Source organism: Thermobia domestica, chromosome 11 (assembly GCF_964235325.1).
Source record: "Thermobia domestica chromosome 11, izTheDome1.hap1.1, whole genome shotgun sequence".
Lineage (NCBI taxonomy): Eukaryota > Metazoa > Arthropoda > Insecta > Zygentoma > Lepismatidae > Thermobia > Thermobia domestica.
The window spans coordinates 238,105,157-238,127,331 of NC_137464.1; the positions used below are offsets into that span (position 1 = coordinate 238,105,157).

Below are 22,175 nucleotides of genomic sequence, written 5' to 3' on the forward strand. Positions count from 1 at the left end.
GTTATGGTCCCTGATGAGCGGTTTGGCCCGTGCAACACGACCCCGTAAGTTCATGTCATGTAATTCGCGGCTGACTGTGATTGTCGGAACAGGGTGGGGGAGGTGCTAATTGAGTTCCACCGTCACTTGCTTCGCAGTGGCGCGACGGTTCTGCGTGACAATGCTCTTTAATACCCGGCGTGAACTGTCACTCATGATTTTCTTCCGCCCACTGTTCCGCTTCCCCGATGTGGTTTTCCCGTGTGTTGCGTACGCCGTCATCACCTTCGACACTGTTCCACGCGACACACCTAACACAGTAGCCACTGCCGTCACACTCACTCCACATAACCGCGCACCAACAATTTGCCCTCTTTGAAAATCTGAGAGGTCTCCCATTTTACACTACCTCCGTCTGCTGCAGCCACTGGACATTGCTGTTCCACTGCACCTGAAGTAGTATGGAGACCGACCTAACATACCACCACTAGCGGTCCGGCGCTGCGGGCGCCACGACACCACTGCCAACCCCTACATCTGACGTGTTGCCAACTACAGGTGTTTCCATTTTTCTGATCATCATCTGTAAACATATTCAGGAAAACCGGTGTGTGACCCTGGCTAAAATGTCTTTCTTACTGAATATAAGCTCAATTAAATACAATACATAGTTCACGACGAACTCAGCTTTAGAAGTGCCCATCAGGTGAGTTCCTTGACAGATGACGCAAGAACTGAAAGATCGTTAGGTTGACACATGTCAAGAGCTACTGAGGCGTTATGAAGAAGAGGCTGAGGATTTTCTAGCTCACACTGTCACCGAGAATGAAAGTTAGATGCACCATTTTCAACTGGAGACAAAAGATGCAAACAAAGCATGGCGATATTCTTCGCCAAAACCACAGAACTTTTGCAGTCAAGTTGACTGCAAGGAAAGTCAAGTTGACTTTATTCTGGGATACGAATGATTCTATTCTGGAATACTTCATACTACCACGTACCACAGTGACTAATGCTACATATAGCGACCTTCTCAAGAACCATTAAAACCACAAAGCGAAGGGGATTGATGAATACAGGTGTTTTGCTTCAACATAATAACTTCTATCCTCATTCTGCTCGTGCAACCAGGAAAACCCTCGAAGGCCTACGCTTCAAGCGCCTCTCTCATCCGCCATACTCGCCAGATTTGACACCATCAGATTCGCACATCTTTGGTCCATTAAAGGAGCAACTTGGAAGGCAGAAGTTCAAACCTGATGAAGACGACTAATGGCAGTGTACGAGTGGGTACTCCGTCAACCAAAAGAATTTTTCTTACGCAGTATCGAAGTACTTCCTATCCGATGGCGTAAGTGCACTGAACTGGGAGGGGGCTTTGTAGAGAAATAATGTACAAGCATACATTCTCCTTGCAATAAAATAGTGGGAAAAATTTCTTGATGTTTTTATTTGATTCTTCGTCGTATATAGTAAGAAGTATTCGTGTATGTCCCATGTTAAATTCACGTTCGTAATCGATACTAGCTGTATCTACTTATGCTCCATTTTAAAATTTAGTTTAAATTCGTTGAATGGTATGGCCTCTAAACGAGTGTGCATACTACATGGGGCAAACTGACATCCAAAAACCAGTTTTCGGCGTAAATTCTCCACGAAACATGTAAATCTATTGAAATTAAAGTCCTTTTGTGGAGTCACTATACTTTTCTCTTCAATTGACGCTCGAAAGTTAAAAATGTAGGAGTGTCACATGTACACCACAAAAGAAGTTTGGTTTCTAGGGCATGATATGTATTTCTCAATATTGAAACCGATTTCTATCTCTTCCGGTTTTGGTAGCCAATTTAGAGTGGAAATGCAATGTATAGGGTGGCCCAAAAGTAGGTATACAGTACCGTACTGATCAGCTCATTGTATTCTATACCATTTCTTATTGTTATTCATGTTTCTTTATTATTTATTCTTTATTATGTGTGGTTACCTACATCTTAAGCTAGGAAGAGCCGAAATAAATAAACCCATAAACTAGAATGTTATACTTGATCAATGCAGGGTATAGATAACTGCTTTTGGGCCTCCCTGTATACTTGGGATGCTTAATTAATTTAAGAAAGCAGCTCCTCGCTATCTATTATCCTTTCATTTTATAGCAACCAACCGGAAGAGGTTGATTTCTGCCAGTTCCGGTCTGTATCGAGGTTAAGAGGTCAATGTCATTTATTCTTAGAACGATAAATTGACTCTAGAAAACCGATTGTCACTATCTGTTATCATTTCATCTTCAGTAAATGATTATTATTGAAAGGGGACACCGTAATGTAGTTGATTGATTGATTGAATATTTGAATTTAACGTCCCGTTCAGCAGCGAGGCTTATGAGACGTGGACCTACTGATTAACGTGGAATCCGAACAATATGAGCTCCCGCCGGAAATCGAACCCGGGTCCCTCACGCAAAAGACAAGTATGCTAACCGCTTAGCCACGAAGGAGCTCAACGTAGTGTAGTGGTTAGAGCGTTGGACTCATGTCCGCGTAGTGCCCGATGTTTGCCAATTTTCGGCGTTTACTCAGCGTCGTGAGGTAAACTGAGGAGTTAGGTCAATAAAATACTTGAGCTCCTGATATGCCTCTCCGAGACAGGGCGACAGCCAGTCACGAACAGGTCCACAAAAAGGGCTGTTATGCCAAGTGGTTTAATTCTTAAAGCCATTGAAACGGAAACTTGTATTAGATTTTTATAGCTTCCAGTTTTAGTACAGACTTAAAGGTGGGGATGAAATTGATTCTTGGAATGCTGAATCGGTTGCAGGAAACAACCCTTTGCCGGGCCGCGGTGGCTCAGTGGTAGAGCGTTCACCTCTAGTGCTAGGGGTCCCGGGGTCGATCCCAGCCCCCGCCAAGTGAACTTTGCGGTGGACAAACACTGTGTGCGTCGGTTTCCTCGGGGTTCTCCCACTTTCTTCATTCCACCATTTCATTCATTTCTCATCATTGCCGTCTTCTTTAGCCTAGCCGGCATAACCGTGGGGCATAAAGCTCAAAGATTTCATTTCATTTTTCACCTCCTTCCTATCTAGTACCGTTTTTCCTCTGTAGTGTTCGAAGTTAAAATCGAAAACGATCGATTTCCATCACTTCCTGTTTGAAGACTACTTTCATCAACGGAATCGATTTCTAACTTTCGAATCTTTATAGGTATATTCTGGCTAAAATAGATGGTGATTCATAAAGTAGTTCCGGATAACGGATAGAGTAAATATGTAACCCATCAGGATTCTGCCGCCTACAGTCGGACAATTTGTCCATGCCGACCAGATGCCGCGATCGGATTGCCGGCGCCGGCATCTTTCAGCGCGATTTTTGACCGCGACGAATAGTTGCCTTGCCGATCAGCCGGCAAACAGCGTAAAAGCGCAGCAAATGCGCCGGCGCCGCCGTCGAAAAGAGGCCGGCATAAGGAGTTGGCAGAGGGTCGGAAATAGGCCTTTCCGACTGTTTGGCCGACTCTAACGGTCGGCAACAGTCGGCAAAGGGCATTTTAGTTTAAGATTTTCGACCGCTTGCCGCCTCGGCAAAAGGTCGTCAACTTTGAGCAAGTAGAACGTCGTGCCGCCGCGGACGGGTGCCGGCTGCCTCCGACAGCCCGCCACCGTCGACGGCGGCAATCCCGCCTCTTTTCGACCGCGACTTCCTAATGGAGTAAAAGATTTTTGGTAATCCAATCTTCTTGACAAATAAAGATCTTCGTTAAAAGAAAACGAGAGAGATCGATACTTAAACGTATTGAGTGACAACTTTGTTTCCCTACAGCATACGGCCTACAAAACCAAAAATAACACCTACGAGTTCCAATATGATTCTCTCCCTGAAAGCTCTCTGATCTGCCATATCCTCTTTGTGGGCTAGAACACCAGGGCTTTCCCCCCAAAGTTGAGACAGACATACAGTCATCAAGTTGTTTCTTCCACATTTTATTAAAAAAACTTGGCACATTTTTTTAAAAATTTGAATAAAAAATTTAACGAATCTCTTGGACAACACACGTTCATCCAAATCTTAAACATCATACACCATTTTAGTGATTGTACGAAAATAACGAAGAGCATCTATCAACGTCTAAAGATATGCGAGCCATTAAACATACTCCAATAAATAATATATATTTTGTTATAGCTCACCCTTCGTAGTCCTCTCGTAATGCGTAAGGACTGATAACTTGCAAATCAAATTAAGAAGAAAAAAACTGGGCTTAAATTTTGGATACACAAATTTACAAAATAAGAAAAATTTTGAGACGAGACGAAGAGAAAAGGCTTTGAGATTGAGACGAAACGAAACTTCTACTAAATTTACGATACGATACGAGGAAATATTTCTCGTCTTGTGGTGGGTAACACTATTGAATAGACACCGTGCGATACTGCACATGAAATATTTATACTTTGTCTCGAAAACTGTGTTTAAGTAGATTTATCGTATATTTTAATGGTTTTAAACAATTTGTGAAAGTTAAATACGTTCTATTTTTTTTTTTAACTTTACGAAATTAACAAATATTTTAGAACTTGTTAGCATAATATGTTGGTCCTTAATTGCTAGTTCAGTTAATAGTAAAAAAAAAAAAATGAAATATTTAGTTTCGTCACACGATTTTGCACCACGATTAAGGAAGACGATGTTGATGGGAAATATATGAAATGGTGGAATGAAGAAAGTGGGGGGTAACGGAAGAATTCTGAGAAAACTGACACACACGGTGTTTCTCGACCACAAAACTCACTTGGCGCGAGCGAGATCAAACCAGGGACTCCACGCACCAGAGGTGAACGCTCTACTACTGAGCCACTGCAGCCCCTCCAGTTAACAATCAGGGGGCACCGGTGGGTCAATGGTAGAGCGCTTAACTTTGGATCCGCCACTGTTCGTAATTTATTTTCCAACAAGAAATCCATTCTGGCATCTACTGAAATAGGAAATTTACCTAAAATTGGAAGGCAGGTGGTGCCAGCAGTAGTAATTTCCTATCTAAAAGGTTACTCTGGACCGGTGCAAAGAAACCCCGATTAAAGGCTGAAACCGCCTTCTCCCACTTTTATCTTTGTTATGACTTTAAAACGTTTCACACTTCAACTTCAACCACGGGGCGCGGTGGCTTAGTAGTAGAGCGTTCATCTCAGGTGCTTGGGGTCCCTAGTTCGATCCCAGCTCGTCCGTGTGGACTTTGTGGTGGACAAACATCGTGCTTGTAGGTTCTCTCAGGGTTCTCCCGTTTCCTACCATTTTCTTCATTCCACCATTTCATTCATTTCTAATCTTCACCGTCTCCTTTAGCCGAACCGGCATAAGCCTGGGACGTAAAACTTAAAGATTTCATTTCATTTTTTTAATTTCAACTAGACCCTATTGTTTCAAAGTCCCATTAGACAAAGTAGTATTCTACGAAACTTGACCTTGACATTCTTCTAGGTGATACTTTCAAATTTTGTCGCCCTTTTACAGTGACTACTTTCCATGCCTCTACAACAACAAACCCTTCCGGTAATTAGAACTGAAGTTAACCGCCAATATTATAGCAAAATACAGTTGGATGTTCTATCTTATGGTGGCAGTTGAAACTTTCTCTTTACAGTTCACGGATTTACTGACAGAGGACTGTGCAACTCTTTTCAGATTTTGTGCAAAGTAGCCCCTGATGTGAAAAGTACGGTACTCTTCATTATATTGCTGAAAAAATATTTTGACAAGATTTAATAATAATAATAATAATAATAATAATAATAATAATAATAATAATAATAATAATAATAATAATAATAATATTTTTAATCTGGCCAAGGCTTCGAAATTACGTACGTATTTGAGATGTGTGATTCCTAAAACATAATCTTCTGCGCCTCTACTTTCACCCAATATAAGCTATTACCCTTTACTTGAGCGAAACACATGAGACCACTAATATACTATAATAACATATAATAATAAGACTATATATATTAAGTCACCAAAAAATCCTGTTACTAAAAAAAAAAAAATCAGTTGGCAACTAATCTATCTTCTTCTTCTTCACGAGTAGGGATGGGCACGAGCGAGTTCGAGCGAAAATCTTTGAGTTTTACGTCCCACGCTTACGCCGGTTAGGCTAAAAGAGACGGTGATGATGAGTAATGAATGAAATGGTTTAATGAAGAAAGTGGGAGGAAACGGGAGAACTCCGAGAAAACCCACGCACACGGTGTTTGTCCACCACAAAGTTCACTTGGTGGGGGCTGGGATCGAACCCGGGACCCCAAGCACCAGAGGTGAACGCTCTACCACTGAGCCGCCCACACGAGTTCGAGCGAGTTTTCATTGAAACTCGACTCGACTCGAAACAGACATCTTTGAACTCGACTCGAGAACTCGGCTCGAAAAATTCTCCCCAACTTGACTCGAAACTCGATTCGAAATTGACTCAAGCCCGACTCGACCCGCGGGACGGAAAAAATCAAATCTTTAAGTTTTACGTCCCACATTTATGCCGGCTAGGCTAAAGGAGACGGTGATGATGAGAAATGAATGAAATGGTGGAATGAAAAAAGTGGGAGGAAACGGGAGAACCCCGAGGAAACCCACGAATACGGTATTTGTCCACCACAAAGTTGACTTGGCGAAAGCTAGGATCGAACCAAGGACCCCAAAGCACCAGAGGTGAACGCTCTACCACTGAGCAACCGTGGTCCTGCCCGCGGGCTGGACTCGGATCTACTAAGGATATATCACTTCGGGCCCGGGCAGGGCTCGGGCCGTAAATTTTAAATTATAAACCATATTTCTCGGGCCTTTTAGGGCCCAACTTTCTAAATATATTGTGCAAGGATATTTATTGGACCGTTCTTTCTGGAGAAATTTTAAAGCACAACTTCAAAATCAAACTTCTAATTGCTGTAAATAGAAATGTAGTTTTGCGTTCATTATTAAGTTTCTGTTATTCAAGTTTATTTTTGGCTCATTTGATTACTATCACACGAGCTCGGGCCTAAATGCTAAAACATATTTCGAACTCTGGTCGGGCCTAACATTATAAATTCACAGACCGGACTAAAAATTCCGGCCGTGCAAACCTTTATCGTGTATAAACATGAAAGATAGGCGATTTGTATGTGAATACTAAAAACTTGTTGACTGCTGACCTTGGTAATCGTGGTCTAGGAGGCAAGGACATTGTTCTCAAGGTTCTGTGTATGAGTTCCGGAGGAGCAAGTTTCCGGGCTCGAACCCAAAATTGTTAAAAGTTAGAGGGCGACGGCCAAACATGTTCGAAACTTCTCGGCCCGGATTTAGGATCCTCAACGGCTCGAGCGGCTCAGCTCACAGCGCATTTATTTTCGAGCCGATCCAACAGCTTACCCAACCGAGCCGAAATAAACCGAGATGATGGCTCACCCCAACCGAGCCGGCTCGAGCTGTTTGCTCAGTTGAACCGAGCTGAGCCGCTTAACATCACTACCCGGGCTGGGCTTCTGCTTCGGCTCAAAACTTCGACTGTGCAGGTCTGTCTTGGTGGTAAGAGCTACAGTATATAGTGTATATTGGTGCTCACAACATTTGAGACTGTCCCGTTATAAAAATCAATTGTCGTTATGTTAATCGAGACGAGACGAGATGCAAGCAGTGTCCCATCCCGTGAGCAACACAAAATATTGAACATTACTGTATACATTTCTTATAGCTTTCGCTTTCAAGTCTAATCAGGCCATGATTTCAAAATGAGTTAAAACGAGCTAAATGAGCGAGCCAGTTATCAAACTCGACTCTACTCGAAACTCGACCTCAAAACAGTGACTCGGCTCGGAACTCGACTCGAGAAAATTACCTTTGACTCGACTCGAATTCCCTTCGAGTTTCGAGTCGAGTCGGGTTTCAGCTCGACTCGTGCCCATTCCTATTCACGAGTTTAATGCCCCAGTCACTAAACACCGTTGTTCAGTTACTAAGTATATTAAGCGTATAATAAACTAAGAAAAGCGTTTTATATAATAAAGTTATAGAAGTATATACATATAGCGGAAAAGTATAGGATGAGAGGTATTATCACCTCCCACGCTGTGGCAGGAAAATCAACTGTGCATGCATATTCCTGCCGAGTGCAGCGTTTAACACTACTCCGAGAACACGTAACGTCCACCTAACCAGCTGGTAGTGACATCTAGACGACAACGACTGTAACTGGTTAACAGCTTATTGCATTCCTGATTTTCCCAAGCAGTTCCTTACATCTATCTCATTCCGTAACAGTCATCGCAAAATAAAATTTACAATTTTTTCCCCTTTTCGTCAGCTTTTCTTACAATCGACTATATTATGTGGCATATGTCGGCCTGAGGGGTGCCAGTAATTTTTACAAAAATTGTAATTTTCTTTTAAATATTGATTAATTTTGGTTAAGTTAGGTTAGGTTTGTTATTTCAATGTAACTTATGTTTGTACTTATCTTCACGGTTTGTATAGATCCGCAGCAGCTTCCAAGAATTTGTGTATTATATTGTTTTTCTTTGATGAGCATCTGAATAGATATTCCGCCAAATATTCTTCCATATGCTCCTGTCTCTCTCCAAATACCAGAATGAGGCCCGTATTTATTTATTGCGCGTCCATGTGCTCTAAATAATTTGCACAAAATCGCCCCCCCCCCGAAAACATCCAATATTAAAGTTGAATTCATAGTTTTTGGGGTTGCTGAGATGAATAGTGACATTTTTAATCCAATTCGACTTCTTCAAGGTCATACTCCACTTCCCAGAGAGGAGACGAGGTTTTAAAAGGGATCGAAAACGACAGATATTAGTGTTGAATTCATAGTTTTCGATATCACAGAGTTTAACGGTATCAGTTTTCATGCTGTTCAAGTTCATCCTCACCCCTTTGGGTGGGGTGGGAGAGGATGACTTTTAAAAAAATAATCAGATAAGCTAGCTAATTAATAAGTACTGTAATTAGTGCGAATTTAACACATTAACATATTTTCTCGCACTTGCGCGGGATTCTACGGATTGCTAGTTTTAAATATTACTTTATTGTGAATCTTTAAAAAAATCTTGAGAGCCGTGATGGCTCAGTGGTGGAGCGTTCATTTCTGGTGCATGAGGTCCTTGATTTGATCACAGCTCGCGCCAAGTGAGCTTTGTAGTGGACAAACACCGTGTGCGTGGGTTTCCTTGGGGTTCTTCCGTTTCCTCCCACTTTCTTCATTTCACCATTTCATTCACCCTCATCACCACCGTCTCCTTTAGCCTCGCTGGCATAATAGTGGGACGTAAAACTTAATGATTTTATTTCATTTCATTTTTAAAAAATCCAAAATTTTGCCACCCTCAAAATTCTGCTGCCTTGTGCTCGAGCACAGAATAACACTTACCTAAATACGGGCCTGACCGGAATAGAGTACTTGGCCCAACACCAGCTACTTTCAATTGATTGTGTGTGCACCCACAACATATCACCTTTCAGTATTTTTTTATTCCTTTTGAACAACTTGCTACTCTCTTCAGTACAGACGATTTCCACTGAATGATTTACTTGAAGGTGTCTGTAACCCTCGTCATTTAAGCAGTCATACGCTTTCCAGCAGTCCGATATTATTGTGGTTCCCGGCAAAATTTTTGTCTTTTATAATGTCTAGGAGGGTATCTTTATCTTTTTTTCTACATCTACAAGAAAACTTTTTTACGTGTTATTCCACTCAACACCTCCAAATACCTACTGTTCTTCTAATTTTCGTCCTTTATTATATCTTCTCTTTCAAAATTTTGACTCATCGATCTCCACTACTACGCACCTTAACTTTCAATTTGAGAGGAATTCTTAAAATTCTAGTCAATACAAATTTCTCGACAATAACTGCTCCAACCCACATGTTACTCGGTAAATTTTTAGTTCGTGGCAGGCCCGTAGCCAGCCCAAAACTTTAGTGGGGGCTCAGTAGAAGTTAGGGGGGCCCGACCCAATCATATTATACTTCATCACCATATTATAGTTCATTTGCAAGCCTACCGTGAAATTTTATGGGGGCCAGCCAAAATTTAGGGGGGCCCGGCCCCCTCTTGCCCCCCCCCGTGGATACGGGCCTGGTTCGTGGAGAAATAAAATTCCTTGTCCTTGCGTATTTTGTACCAGTACACAATAAATAACACTATCTTCCCTACAAATAATTTTGTTCCCTCGAAAAATGTACCTCTCACCGCCGATTGTTTCCAACGACACTTTTGACCATTCACTCGGTATTCACAGCGAAATATGTACGCATTTTTTTGTTCTCTTTGTTACTTTCAAATTTTTATTGCACTTACCGCACTGCGTTCTCAACCTTACTAATCCATGTCTCTCAAGAAATTTTAATAATTTGTTTTCGTTTCCCACACAAGTACGAATAAAGTTCAGAATTGAAATTTCATAGCCGATCCATGATCCCAATACGGCTCAGAATAGTGAAACGTGAAATTATGTATTAGTACAGTGTTACTTGCTCTTCTGGTTAGTCCCTGCAATATTTTCCCATCCTCCATTAAACACACCGCTTTTGCACTGCACTATCATCACAGATTACTCACACACAGTGTCGCAACCAGGATTTTATTTCGGGAAGGGCCAAGACTACCTAGTATATAGCAGTCTGCAAACGACGTGCTGCATCATCTGATGGTTATACAAGAAAGGTTAAAAATGTATTATTGGCACATAAACCTCGACAGATTAAGAATTTACATATGGCAAGATAGCCCTCCGACTTTAGAAAATTGAAGCAATGACTAGGTCATTCGTTTGTACTACGTTTGTACCGAAAATATTTTTGTTTGTACCATTTTCCTTATAGGGTTATTTGAGAGGTTAACTGAGAGGCTATCTTGGCCCCAAGATAGCCCCCCCTACAGGCACGTAGTCAAGGGGGTGTCCGGGGGGTTCGGACATCCCCCTTCGAGACCAGAAATGAAAAAATAAGGAAGAATAAAACAAAATGAAATGACAAAAAGAAGAATCAGCGTTAAAAATTGAAAAGAAAAACTACAGGAAGCCTTTGCTTTCTCTTTCTTATGAGGAGATTTGTATTACTAGCAATATGGTGGCGAGGTAAGCGAGGTATTCTGGAAGAGTCAGGGAATTTGAAATTCCAAGAAAAGTTATGGAATTCTCAGAATTCCTGCTACTAGTCAGGGAGATTTCAAGCTTTCGAAAGCATAAGTGCCGTTGTGTAACAGCGTGGACATTTTTAATCATATAAATAACTTTTCGTCATCGCATCCTTGCAGTATCAAACATGTTATTTCAAGGACAATTTTCTGTTGCTCCTTTATCCTGTCATTTGGAACCGACAGTAGTTGACGGAATAATAAAAACAAAAAATTATGTTGAAAGAAAGTTCTGTTAGCATTTGATTTAACAGAGAAAGGAACGCATATATTGTAAAACTAGTTGAATATACACATGCTTCGCACAGGGGCTGTATTTGGAAGTCAACGCCAGTGGGAGTATCACCATTGATCTCAGCGACCGCGAAAACTATGGATTTCATACTAATATCGGTCATTTTGAGCTATTTTTTTTTTACATTTCTCGGTATCCACCCCACGCTGACTCCCGGCCCTCATACTTGCAAGTAATCGCTAATGGAAGTGTCACCATTGATTTCAGCGACCGCGAAAACTATGGATTTTACACTAATATCGGTCATTTTGGATTACTTTTATATGTCTTGGTATCTCACCCCCCCCCCTACGGTGACCCCCGGTCCGGAGCCGTATAGCGTGAATTTGGAAATTAATGCGACTGGAGTTTCACCATTGATTTCAGCGACCGCGAAAATATGAATTCGACACTAATAGCTCAAGTGGTAAAGCGTTGGCTTCGCATTCGGGAGGCCGTGGCTTCGAATCCCGCTGCCTACCATCCTAACTGAGGTTTTCCCTCAGTACTATCAGGTCAACGCCGGGATGGCACCTACTAAACAGGCCCTGGCCGATACCTTCCCAAATCCTTTCCAATGTTAATGTTGTTGGATATCCAATGTAAAATGGCCTCTGAGCTGTATCTGGTGACTGTTAAATAAATAAATAAATATCGGTCATTTTCTACTACTTTTACATGTCTCAGTAAACGACCCCCTGGTTCGAATTTCGACAAAAACGTTTAACTCTGGTCTGGAGCCTGGACCAAGGTATTCGTGACTAAAATTTGGTAACTCTCGGTCGATTTGTCTGGTTCCCAAGCCGGTTCCGGTAAACGCCCCCTGAGACCCAACTGTTCCGAAATTTGAAAAAAGAAAACGCTTCGTCTTGATTTGGGCCTGGGCCAAGGTACCCCTGACTAAAATTTGGTAACTCTTGGTCCACTCGTCTGGTCCCAAGGCCGCACACAGACAGACAGACAGACAGACACACAAACAAACTCTTTATTTTATTTATATTAGAAGATAGTTTACAAGACAGTATTCAGTATTTACTTTTTATAATAATTGAGATCATAACGAAAGGAAAATTGTTATATTTGAATAAACAGGAGGACGTAGATATTGCAAAATCTTTTTCAATACTTTTTTTTTATTATTATTTTGCTCGAAATTTCTTCATAGTTTGTTATTAAAATACTTGCCAACATATCCTCATTTTATTGTCCTAACAAACCAATATATGTTGATAGTAAAGTAGTTTAGATTAATCGAGCTCCTGGGCCTTCAGAATTTCATGGTACTCCCCCCCCCGTTACGAAATCCTGGCTAAATGAACCAATATATGTTCCAATAAAATAGTTTAGAGTGACCGAGCCCCTTTTGTGATGACCACAGTATTTCATGTCACGGACCCCTCCTTCACGAAATCCTGGCTACGTGCCTGCCCCCTAATCACAGCACAAAAAATTGAAATACACCATTCGAAAGCAAATTGTTTGTGCCGTTTGTACCGAAAAAAGTTTTGTTTGTACCCTGATAGTCTTCGAGAAAGGGGGGATGACATTTGGGGGGCTATCTTGTACGCAAGATAGGCCCCGTAATTTGTACTTTTTCCATGCCCATTAAAAAGCATTATGTGTTTATTCATGATAATTTATGTGTAATTAGAATTCTGGTTGTAAATATCCAAATAGAAAAAAAGAACTTTTTGGAAATAACTCAAGGTTAAAATTGAATCGGCAAAGTGGGAAAACAGTGGGAGTCCAAAATAAGCCAATTGTTTTTCTAAACTTAGTTTTGGCCCCCTCTGTTCGATAACCCTATTATCTGAAAAAGTCATTAAAAGTTTCTAATACTTTACTATAAATCTTGGTAAATTATCATTTATACTAATCTCAAAGAATTACATAAAGTAAAGAAAGTATAGGTTATAAAACTATGTACTGGCGACCCTCTAGTAGTGGACGAAAATCGTTCCAGCATTTTTCACGTGCTATAACAAATCAGGATAATAGTATACATGAGAACGTCGTGATCTGCGTTTCTTCTGTGTTCTATTACCACTTCTACATGAAATACCATAAATTTTCTACGTAGTGCAATAATAAGAAGTATCCATGTGCACAAGACATGCGATATGCGTTAAATACCCCCCCCACACACACATAGTCATAGATAAAGTACAAGGGCACTACACATGCAGATATAAAGTACAGGTACGTTCTTTTTTATTTTCGTATCAGTCGATAAGTAAATCAAAGTCACTTTGTTACCCCCTTGGTAAGTTCGTACATACTCAATGAATAATTCCTAAAAGTATGAGCGTCCAGCTCCTTCGGGAACTGACGCGGCTTTACATATACTATATCCCAAATCAGAAACAAATAATATAGTAATTTTACACCACTGCAATATTTATTTTAATTGCCGTATCATACCCACTATTGTCTGCAAAGAAAATAAATTCACATACTAAGTTGACGGTTTCCTGTTTGTACTAGCTTCATTGACCGTCAGTGACGCCATGAAAATATACTCAATGTACTCTTTTTCTTTACAGAAATCTATATGTAGGCGAACTTCAAAACAAAGGAGGGGAGGAAGGGGCCTAAATTTACTTACTCTCAGGGTACGTACCTGACATAGCTTTCTTGTTCGCTGCCGATCACAGCAGAACACAAAAAGAAAACGTAAAATCAGTCTACAAAAGACGTTTTCGCAAATTATTGAAATACATGTTACTCCTCAGTTTTCTTCTTCTTCTCCAAAACCACTAACGGTTAAATAGGTGCCTCAGACATAATTCACGTATGCTACAATGTAAAATTGTCTTATGTATACCTTACAAGGAGGATTTTTGACATGAAAACTAAATTGTCCATGTGTAAACAGTTTGTAGTTCTTGTCCCCATGATGGCAGACACAAAATCTCCTCAGTTCTTCATCACTTCTTAGATTTCTAAAGTATCCAATTCATAAGTATCGCAAATATAGAACGGCCATATATGTTTCTCTTTCTGTTGACAAGCATCAGAGAGAAAATGGTAAGAGATATCCAGAAGCTGCTTTTGGAAACCGATTAATCACCTCAAGAAAACATAATATCTGCACTCAAACTCGAGAAACATTTCTTTACTTCAAGAAAAATATGATTGCTCTAGGAGAGTGGTTGATATATCTTTAAAAGTTGATCTTACACTACATTTGTTCTCTTTCTTTTCTTGTAAAAACAAATGAATTCTCCTGAGAATATAGGCGGTAGTACCTTGAAATTACTTATAATTTTATCGAGTCGAGTGTAGAATAATAGCACCTTAATACTACTTAGACATAGTGATAACTACTGGTGGTCCTCCGAAAGTTCGGACACCCTCCATGTTAAATTTCCAGGTGTACGCCTGCACCCAGAGAGAACAATGGAGCAAATTTCATATAACTCTAAGTGCAACTTTATAGATCTGGCAAATTCAACAACGCCTGAATTTTTCTGAGAAATTAGTCCAAACACCTTTCTGATGTTGTTTTTTTTTCGCTAAACCACCAGAGAAAGAACAAATTGCTTGATCTTGTCAACACTCGCACACAGAAAGACATCACAGGACTGTGGTTTCTTTTCAGGCAACAATGTAAATCCTTCAGGTTAACGTTTCACGATTTAGGCTAAGGGAGACGGATGATTAAGGCAAGTGAATGATGATGGGAAAATTGGTGGAATGAGAACGTTTGAGGAAAAAGACTAACCAGAAGAAACCCATGGACTCGATGTTATCCACACCACAAACTTAACCAGGGAAAGCTTCAGAGATACCCCTAGGCAACAATGTGATTCGGAACATTAAGAATAATTTTCTTCGGGTAGAGATTAACTGATTCGTAAAATTGCATTCATTAATAATGGACTCTCAAATTCGTTGATGGGAATGTGCCAAACATGTTGAATTCTTTAACTATGGGAACATAGGTTTTAGACGCATAACCACAGAAACCATATTCGGAATGCCTGATCCATATCCATCAAGACACTTTTTACGAACTTAACTTTGCTTTGTTTTGACATTAATGTTCTCCAGTTCATATATCTTGCACAACATGCGCTTCATTTCTAGACTTGCAAGGGCGTTATCAAAACGATCAAAACATATTTATCTGTCCAAGTATGTCTGTGGTCTCATCTAATATGTCTCCCACATCAGAGTCAGACACTTTCCACGTATTTCTTTGTACGGTTTCGTGGATCAATACAGGGTTCCCGTAAAGTACTCTCACCGGTATTGACATTCGTGTGAATTTTTTGAGAAATTATTTGAAGATTGGGTGGTTTGTCTTAATGAGTGGATACATAACTCCATGAGTGAATAAATTTTTGTATAAAGTTCGTCTTCAGGAGAACTGATTGTGAAACTGTTACAACGGTACGTTGTATATTTTTATATTTTTGGGCAATAAGTATTGTATATATGTACTAAACCAGGTTATTTTGAAGAAGAAGAAGAAGAAGAAGAAGTTAGTTAAAAATAATATGATTGTTAATATATAAAAGATATTCAAATGTTCAAAAAAATAATATTTTGGGACGCCGTTGGCAGGACAACAAAACAGATATATAATATAAATAAATGGAATCAATATAAGGGACGGAGTATGTTATTTAATGTGGCTCAAATTTAAATCAAAAAGGAAGAACCAGTGATCTTATATTTATATATATTATCGTTGTATGGTGCCGAAAACCCGAGACTGAGTGTGTATCGTTTCGAAGTGGAGTAGAAGCGGACAACATTGAGCCAAATATAAAATCAAAAGGCGGATCATTTATAGAAACAACATTAGTACTACTGATAATGGATCGGTCGACAACCACATGGTGAACGTATTAAGAGAGATATCTCATCAGATCAAAGATCAATCTCAACAGATCAAGAATCAATCTCATCGAATTCAGAAGATATCTCAGCAAATCAAGGATCAATCTCATCAATCTCAGGAGCAAGTTCGACATAATGACGAGCAATTTGAAAGAATAAATCAGCAAGTAGAAAAGTTGGACCAAAAGCTAGATCAATTGCAGCAACATTTTGGAGAAAAATTGAAGCAAATTCAGCAACTCAATGATGGCAAGTGTGACCAGATGAAAGAACTTTGGATAGGATTAGCTGAATGTTCATATAATCATACTGCCGTACTGATTGGATCAGATTATCCTAACTTTTCTCTTCGTTCTAATGTTTTTAGTTGTTCTGCTGATATTGTGTATAATGAAGATTCTGATAGTTATCAGTATGCTAAAAGTTATAATCATTCTCATCATATCCAACATGATATTAATTCTGTGGTTCATGTAGCAGGAGATAAGTTGATCCCAATATTCGTGAAATATAGAAAGAAGTGTGTTTCCAACAGTGCTTGTGTTGATGGGTCGAATGAATTAAATCCGTTGAATTGTGTATTCAACGAAAAGACCAGAATGATGTTGGCGAACGGTCTGATGATGCCTTCGCAGAACGTGATGCAGTGCGTTAGTTTCTAGCATCCAAGTGTGATGTTGCAAAGTTTTGAAAATCCATCAGTGATGCAATACATTGCTAGCTCGAATCAAACTAACCTTAATCGAAACCAACTTTGATGTATTCATGTGAAATTGAAGTGCGATCCCAATGTGCAGGAAGATGTCAAATCCATGAATACCGGTGATGCAACCGAACCTAACCATAGAAGAAACAAAGCCCGTGGTAGGACAAAGTACCGTGAGCATTGTGGAAAGAAGAGGTACAGACATGTTAAGAGACACGATATCTCGACATCAGTAAAACGAAAGAGGACTGAACCTAATTTTACCGGTGATGTAACCAAACCTAATCCTAGTAGTAATCCAAGTAGTAACAGTAACAGTGATAGTGATTGTGTATCCGAACCTAATTTTATCGGTAACGTGATGCTATCTAATCATAGCCGAAATAATACGATTTGTCAGAAACGCTATTCAGAGGGCAGAAATTACGGCAAAGATTCCCAAAATAAGAAACTAAGAACTGTAGAAGTAAAGAAAGCGGTTCCGATTTGTGACTTTCAAGGTGACTTGAATGTACTTGTTGGCCATGTAACTTAGACTGGATTCCGATGTTCGAAAAGATCGTATTCAATTGATTTTACTTCAACTATCATTATGATTTCTCGGTTTATTGTATTTTACTTTATGTTATTTTATCCTCGAGTTTATATCTATAATAGTAATTTCTCTAGGAATGTTTACATATGTCTTAATGTTATGTGTTTTCCTGTGATTGCCGAAATGAAATATCAACCACATTATTCTTGTTATGATGCTAATAAGACGTTAATTATTATGCTATGTCCTGATTATTATCGATATTTCAATCTCAATTTATATTTTGTTTAACTACATCTTATATTCGATCATGTTGTGTTCAAAGAACGACTATATGAATATCACATACATCTTTTTCAAAACCTTCTTCATGATGCCCAAGTAAATAATTATTAAATTGTAACAAAGCATGTAATGGCCCCGAAAAGGAATCAAACAACTCGTAAAAGCATTTAATGGACCCGAAAAAGGACTTAAAAATCAAACAACTTGTAAATCAAATTTCGAATGTGCCTTATCGTCGAATGTGTCGAATCGTATAAATAAATTAAGATGATGATAAAGTTTAAAATAAATATGATAATAATATTGTTATAGAATTAAATATGAGATATATGTATAATTATGTGAATTGTAATTTTCAAGTATACGAGGTGCATTCGAAAATTCAAATGATGTATATGTAAAAGTAAACGGTCCAGAATTATTTTTCTTTTTATTAAATAAAATGAATAAAAAGAAAGTCCGTCGGGCGCCATTATATACAACGGTACGTTGTATATTTTTATATTTTTGGGCAATAAGTATTGTATATATGTACTAAACTAGGTTATTTTGAAGAAGAAGAAGTTAGTTAAAAATAATATGATTGTTAATATATAAAAGATATTCAAATGTTCGAAAAAAAAAAGATTTTGGGACGCCGTTGGCAGGACAACAAAACATATATATAATATAAATAAATGGAATCAATATAAGGGACGGAGTATGTATTATTTAATGTGGCTCAAATTTAAATAAAAAAGGAAGAGCCAGTGATTATATTTATATATTATCGTTGTACTGTTTATGAAAGGTAATACATAATGGAGGTTGTCGGATTTCTTCTTTCTTGAAGATTTTAGAAGTTAGCAGTTAGTAGCAGTGGTTTGTCTGACACTACTTGTCTGACCACACTTAAAGTGAAGGGACAGGTGATAGCACAAAACCAGTGGCAACTCAGAAAAATATTCTGAAAGTGGGAAACATGAAAACATTGCCCTTTGTCTTGAGGGTTGTTAGCCAAAGAGGTGAGGCAGTTATTCGAAAAGGACGACAGTAAACAACCACAAGACGGTATTTCGCACGTGATGTCTCATGCTTCAATGCAGATTAAGAGCACTCTTCACGCACGGTGCGTGTATGTGACAGAGAGATTGCATATTTTTAAAGACACTGGACAAGTGACAAGCAATGATTGTTTGTAAATTTCGCCAAAATTTGTCTGCAGCACTGCTGCATATGACAGACTAGGTTAAATTCGGAGGGGGCCTGAGTCCCCGAGCTCATAGATGGGTGCGCCACTGGTGAGGACAGAAAAGAGGATTAGGGCAGATTAAGATGAAAGCGGTCCAGAAAGGAAAAAGGAATAAAGATCCAAAAGGAGCAACAAAGAAAAAGTGCAGAAAAATGTTCTCTATTCACATTTTGAGGCAATATTTGGTGCAATGAACACTTTGTGAGAACTTGATCTAAACATCCGAACCCTATCTACGACAGATATAATCTGCCTAATAGACCCTACATCTTTTCTCCGACAATCATCGTAGCTATAGATGTGTGAAACTAAGTTGTAATAATTCTATTGAAGCGTTGTGTACAATTTTAGATTTTTATCCTTAAGTTAGTATAGAAGATAGATTGTTGTGTTCCGAAAGCAATCTAATTTTATTCTTAAATATTTATTTGCAGGAGAAAAGGATATTACTAATACCCAGATGTCAATACTCAATAATCACGCCGATGCCACAAAGAAACAGAGTGATTTATCAGATGCTGTAGAGCTGGAGCACTGCGAACCACTTTTGAATAATCATCTTACAGAGACGATAACTATGGAAGCAATCGACATTCCTCATATGGACAAGAAAAATTAACTTCAAATGAGATGAATTAAATCTTAAAGTGTTTTCCACGGCGTATTTGTTTCCTAAGTTAACATATGTTCAAAATAAATTTAAGGTTGTTAAAATAACAGCACATTGTAATGGTTGTAAGGAAAACACTTAGTGAATCTGATAGTTAAGCGTGGGTGAACACTATATGTAATTTGAATTAGTCCTAGAAGCTACAGTCCTATTAGCGACAGGAACTGTTATCTGTCCTATGAGCGACCGATTCATTTACATTGAGATGATGGAAGATGATATGATTCCATCTCGTAAAATATGTTTGCCTCTGGCGTTTTTAGTGTCCGAACCTTGCTATGAAAAATATGCGTGCTTGTGATACTGTTTGTCAAATATATTTTCCCTCTATTGTAAACGCAAATAAAACTTATCTTAATTTTGAGTTAAACCTGACGTAAAACACATCAATTAACTTAACAAGACAAGAGGGATATTTCCATCAAAAGTATATTCCTATGTAATTATGAAGAGAAATAGTAAGTAGTGGGGATGGAGAAGAGTTGTGACCCTTCTCTTAGTTGTCGCTAACTTACTTGAAATTCTAATTTGATAAGCTAGTCAATATATATACATAAAAAATAAACGAATTTTTGAATTTTTGCTTTGTATGTATGTTTTGTTACTGGTTAATTTAGTATCGGAACTTCCGAAGAAAAACATCAAAGAATTTAATGACCGTGTCCACAGCGACAACTCCCAGTCACGCCCTCTCTTCAGTTTTATTAGAAAGAGGAAAAGAAAGAGTGAGGAAGAAGAGAAGGTAGGCGAGAGGAGGAAAAGAGGAAGAGGAAAAGGAGAAAGGAAAACGGAACTAGAGATAAAGGATTACTGGATAATGATGGTAATATGGTAAGGAAATTTGAGTAGTTATTGAAAAGGTGATTCATACCCGAATGTTATTAGTTGAGAATCAATTCTGAGGTGATCCTGAAGAGACACATGTTCCCTCATACTACCCTGACTTAGATCCATGCAACTGCACAAGTGGGAGTTGCCCTGACCTAGCCCAGGCGATGAGAAGTTTTAATTTAATCATTTGTTTGTTATTTCCAAATGTTAAATAACCTTTATCCAGTATCTGAATATCCATGGTGGAGATCAAACACACATCTGAATTAGCCAAGAAAGAAAAAAAATCCAAAGTGACTTACACAATTTTTACAAATAGAAGTTTTCAGATTCCTAAAAAGACTGTCGCTATTAGAGCTTATCCTGTTATTTTTGCTTTTCTCCCAGAGCCGATTTATACTAATTTAGAATTAGTTATCTTTCATGACCTCCGTCATACACCAATATATATAACATCCTATTACACACTTATTACACATCCTAAACACTATCGTCATAAATCAATATTAAATGCTACCACTTAAGACTAAATTGTCATTCATTCACGCACACGCACATACATACAGGACAATGTATTGTTATAGGTGAATCAGTTTTAAAGAAACCATCATCTAACTACAATTTGTGGACATTTATTACATCTATTGAAAAGTTAAATATGACATGTTATGAACATTCAATTAAGTATACATATAAATGTATCATTCCACATATAATATTTAATTACAGCTATGTAGATACATATATTCGTTAGTAACAGACTAAGAAAAAAATAATTATTTAAATGTTGATAAAATAAGATTTAAATCTTTCTACAATATTACATAAAAAAGACACAAAATAGTGGTTAGAATGGGTCTGTATCCCATAAAAACAAAAAGAAAGAAAAAATAATCCAACGAGTCCTCGCTCGTACTTTCAGACGATATGTGAAGTCACACGTATTATCAAAGTACCTTTTTGGATGTCCATACCTTTAATTTCATTTTATCTAAATGTACACATATGAGATTATATTTACGAATTATCAACGACACATATTCAGTCTGTGGACGATTTGTTTATACGTTCTTTTCCATTTCCTAGATTAAGAGAACAAAGTTTTGTAACTCATATCATGGTGACTACGTCACTTATCGGGTCATTTCAGTTATTAACTCGTTCATTGATCAGCTTTAAATTGCTATCGCCTTATGTCACGAGACCCACAAATTTGTAGACGTCACAAGACGCACACATTAACAAAACGAGAATTCTCTTAGTAAAAAGACATTTCTCTTTTGTATTAAGAACTTGCTTACTGAGCTGGAACACTTATTAGATTTGAGGGTTATTATATAATGGATAAAATTGAAACGTAGTGATACATAAGGATTCCAGATTTGTAAACTTGAGGGTAGATTTGCTGATAAATTAGGGTTACGATTACGACCTGCCTTAATTCCATGCTATATGCAGTTAGGATAATAACAGAAGATGTTAATAGTTACGTATATTACTTAATAATATCACAATACTTGAAGGAAAATATCTAACATGCGGCGGTAGTTTAAAACTTACATTTTATATTCGTCGGATATTCAAAACTATGGCATCCAACGACCGTTCGGGGCAAGGTACCAAGACCCTTTACACATATTTATCTACTC

At 38.5% G+C, this 22,175-nt stretch overlaps 1 protein-coding gene across 4 annotated transcripts in view; it reads left to right on the plus strand.

Annotated features, from left to right (window-relative positions):
• LOC145664838 (sodium-independent sulfate anion transporter-like) overlaps positions 1–21,126 on the plus strand; it is a 176,625-nt gene extending 155,499 nt beyond the window's left edge. For 3 of the 4 annotated variants that reach the window (XM_081731844.1, XM_081731843.1, XM_081731845.1), the window contains exon 12: positions 19,460–21,126. In XM_081731844.1, coding sequence (XP_081587970.1) covers positions 19,460–19,644 — 185 coding nt within the window. In that variant the 3' untranslated portion in view covers positions 19,645–21,126. Of the gene's footprint in view, positions 1–13,963; positions 14,033–19,459 lie in introns of all 4 variants that reach the window. The other variant, XR_014127527.1, reaches the window with a different exon arrangement.
• Positions 21,127–22,175: the final 1,049 nt, after the last annotated feature.